General features: G+C 37.2%; 1 protein-coding gene across 1 annotated transcript in view; it reads right to left on the minus strand.

Annotated features, from left to right (window-relative positions):
- Positions 1 to 5: 5 nt before the first annotated feature.
- The window catches only part of LOC100641362 (uncharacterized), a gene marked incomplete at its 3' end in the record, with an annotated part of 14,782 nt that continues 10,860 nt past the window's right edge, over positions 6 to 3,927 (minus strand). Inside the window, exon 29 of the mRNA XM_019999228.1 lies at positions 6 to 431. Coding sequence (XP_019854787.1) covers positions 6 to 431 — 426 coding nt within the window. The remainder of the gene's footprint in view (positions 432 to 3,927) is intronic.

Consider the following 3,927-nt stretch of genomic DNA (forward strand, 5'->3'; position numbering starts at 1 on the left):
AAATACAATGAAATTGTTATAAGGATGAAGTATAATATCTTACCCTCAGAGCAAGTGGAGCCGTCATAACCAGGAGCACACTGACAGGTGAAGCCTGGGGCAGTGTTAGTACAATTCCCTCCATTATTGCACGGGTTGTACAAGGCACATTCATCAATATCAGTCTGACAGCGATCACCAGTGAAACCAGAGGGACAATCACATGTGAAATTATCAAATGAGACTTGAGTGCAGCTGCCACCATTGCATGGATTAGGATCACAGAGGTTGATAGGCTCATTGCATGTGGTTCCGGTGTATCCAGGCAAACAATCACAGTTTATATTACCAGGAGACACTAAAGTACACGAGCCATTGTTGCAAGGATCAGACTGACAGAGATCTATAACAGCATCACATAAGAGGCCAGTGTAACCAAAAGAACAATCACAAGTAAAGGTATTTGATGAATCCTCTATCTGACAGGTAGCACCATTGTTACATGGATTAGAATCACATGTAGGAATCTGACATGTATCGCCTCTATAGCCAGGAGGACATGTACATGTAAATGTATCGGGTGAGTCTGAATCACATGTTCCATTATTAAAGCATGGATTAGGATCACAGGAATCATTAATCGAAGTGTTACATGTATCACCGGTGAAATCAGGTGGACAGATACATGTGAATGTATCAGGTGAGTCTGAATCACATGTTCCATTATTAAAGCATGGATTAGGATCACAGGAATCATTAATCGAAGTGTTACATGTATCACCGGTGAAATCAGGTGGACAGATACATGTGAATGTATCAGGTGAGTCTGAATCACATGTTCCATTATTAAAGCATGGATTAGGATCACAGGAATCATTAATCGAAGTGTTACATGTATCACCGGTGAAATCAGGTGGACAGATACATGTGAATGTATCAGGTGAGTCTGAATCACATGTTCCATTATTAAAGCATGGATTAGGATCACAGGAATCATTAATCGAAGTGTTACATGTATCACCGGTGAAATCAGGTGGACAGATACATGTAAATGTATCAGGTAAGTCTGAATCATATGTTCCGTTATTAAAGCATGGATTAGGATCACAGGAATCATTAATCGAAGTGTTACACATATCGCCGGTGAAATCAGGTGAAAAAATAATTATAAATGTACTTTCCAAGTTTAGTTCACAGTCGCTGTTATTAAAGCATGGATTAGAATTACAGGAATCATTAATTGAAGTGTTGCATGTATCGCTGCTGAGATCAGGACATGCAAATATATCAAAGAAGATATGATCACAGGTCCCTCCATTCTGACATGGATCAGGTCTGCAGGATGCATTCTCTGGCACTTCAATACCAATTATTAGTCTATAAATAAATGTACGTTTAAAATAGTATCATTGCACTCTCAGTTCTAAAAATACATGTAGTAACATACTGGAAGAATTTAAAACATCAAAGGGGCGAGCCTAAGCAAGCTATAGATTATGTGCTGTATGATCTACATGTATGAGCAAGCAAAGCAATTGCACAAGTCTAAATGCAGTAGCTCTTGTTGCAGTCATCTTGCTTGAATTTTCTTTATCACTTCACTACTTAAGAATCTCTGCAGCAATTAAAGCCATCTTGCTTATAGTTAGAAGCAGTCACTGAACAAATCGTATTTTAAGAAGATTGTATATCTGCTTTGTTAACCTAGGCTTGCTGCTGGAGAAGGAAACATCACCTAGCATAGCTCTCATTGCAGCTACATTTAGCTAGATCTACAGTTCAGCACATTGCATGCATGCAGCCAGCTCAGTACATGCAGCTTTCTCACTTGTAATCAACTTATCAGAGTCCTTTATACCAAGAAAAGGATTGTATATCTAGTTTTCCAACCTTTCTTTTTGCTAGAGAAGTTTTAGACAGCAGTTTAGTCTTATCTTGCTGACCGTTTGGTTTGCTCAAATTTGCTCAGACCATAGATATCTATGCTCAGACTTGCTGATAGCCGCCATTTAATTCATTGTGACCACACGCGCTTTCATGAAGATTACTTTAGGCTTTTGGGGCTATGGTGGGGCTCGCTCAGGCTCGCCCCAAACACAAATTCACAATATACACTTACTGAGAGCCTACGACAGAGAGAATAAGTTTAAGAAGGCTAGTGAAGGCCATCAATATACACTATGCACAGCTAGTTGCGTTTCTGGGATTATGGTAACGCTTTTCTATCGGAATCTGGACGGACGGACGGATGCGGACCAGAGATATTCAATAGAGAGAGAAATTCAAATCACATTTTCCATCATAGTTAAAATTTTGTTGATAATAATAAATATTATATTAACATGTGAATAAAGACACAAGTGATAAGGATCAATATTTAGCAGTAATAAGTAATTAACATTAATACGATAATTAATGGTAACAATAAAGCAAAATACAGTGATTGGATATACAATACATATCGATTAAGTAACAACAAAATGTCCTGCGTTTATATGCTTGTCATTATACACTCCAAGTGTATTTCTTTAAACATTAGATGCGTTGTCATTGTCAACCTGCTCCGATGGCATAGAGATTTTGACAATTTTTTCGTAAGGTTGAGGCTCTTGTGGAACAGGACTCAGATCTCTCTCGGGACTAGCCGTGTCAACGTAACGATTGATGACAACAGCATTTGGTATCTTATCCATGAGGACTGGAGCTATGCCGTTACGAGTATTGATGGGGTTCTCGTATTTGGGTTCTTCGGGTTCTGTGAATTCTCCAAAAGAAGCCGAGAACTCTTCGCTGTCAGATTCACTGGCTATAGCAGGCACTGTACCATAAATGGGATTGTCAAGAGCATTAGTACAATTTGTATTCTACAAATAAAATTAAAAACAGAAAAATTGTTATTTTTATCATAGAATTTAATTATTTTAAATCATGACAAATTTTGACAAGTGGCTCTATATGAGTTTATGGCCAATTGTTAGAGAATTCTCAATTTTTACTAAGCGTCACTATATAGTGTATTGTACAGGTATTATTATACCTTTGGTGGAGTGCTCCCACTCTCAAGGAGTGACTGAGTGACAGCAGGGTTGGCATGAACAAGAGTTGAATCAAGATGCCATAGGGCACGCTGTGCTTTCCTTCTTTGTATGTTTGGATACACTGACCTGGAATAGAGACAGAAATAAACATAAAATCAAGTAGAATACATCAGTCTAACAATTTAGTGAGAACTTATTATACACAAGAATTTATAAAAATAATAGTAATGTACATGTTTAGCAATGACAATGATGCATGTACAGTAGGGCATTTGTTCTACTTACCTCTTAAAGAAAATGACAACTGCCACTACAATAATGATAATAATAATTACAGCAATGATCACTCCAGCAGACAGGCCACCAGCTTCATTATTGGAGAGGGTACTACTCTGAAAATCACATCTTGGACCAAAATAGCCAACACAACTGAACAAAGAAAAAAGATAATACATTAATTATGAATGCACACTCATTGATTGAATGTATTGGAGTGTGAACATATACATGAAGCCATAAAGATGACACTATTCACTTACTTGCAGGATGGAGCTGGTGGTTCTTCAAACTCATCAAGAAAACAAGTACCACGCCCTCTGCAATAATCAGCTGGACAGAACCCTGCAAATGAAAGTAATGAAATATAAAACAAAATGAACAAATGATATTCAAGTACTTCTTGAGCAATCATTCCCTGTATAAGTATAGTCACAAGTGCATGTGAGGGGACCTGAACATGTGCCACCATTGAGGCAAGGAGACTCACAAAAGACTACAAAAATAGAGTGAGGATCATATAATGTTGTATGTTGTATAATAATAATAATAATAATAAATTAATAATATTAATAATAATAATAATAAAGTATATAGTTGTTGCCTTACATGAGTCACATGTAACTCCAGTGTA

The sequence above is a fragment of the Amphimedon queenslandica genome, unplaced genomic scaffold, assembly GCF_000090795.2.
Source record: "Amphimedon queenslandica unplaced genomic scaffold, v1.1 AMPQUscaffold_13516, whole genome shotgun sequence".
Classification (NCBI taxonomy): Eukaryota; Metazoa; Porifera; class Demospongiae; order Haplosclerida; family Niphatidae; genus Amphimedon; species Amphimedon queenslandica.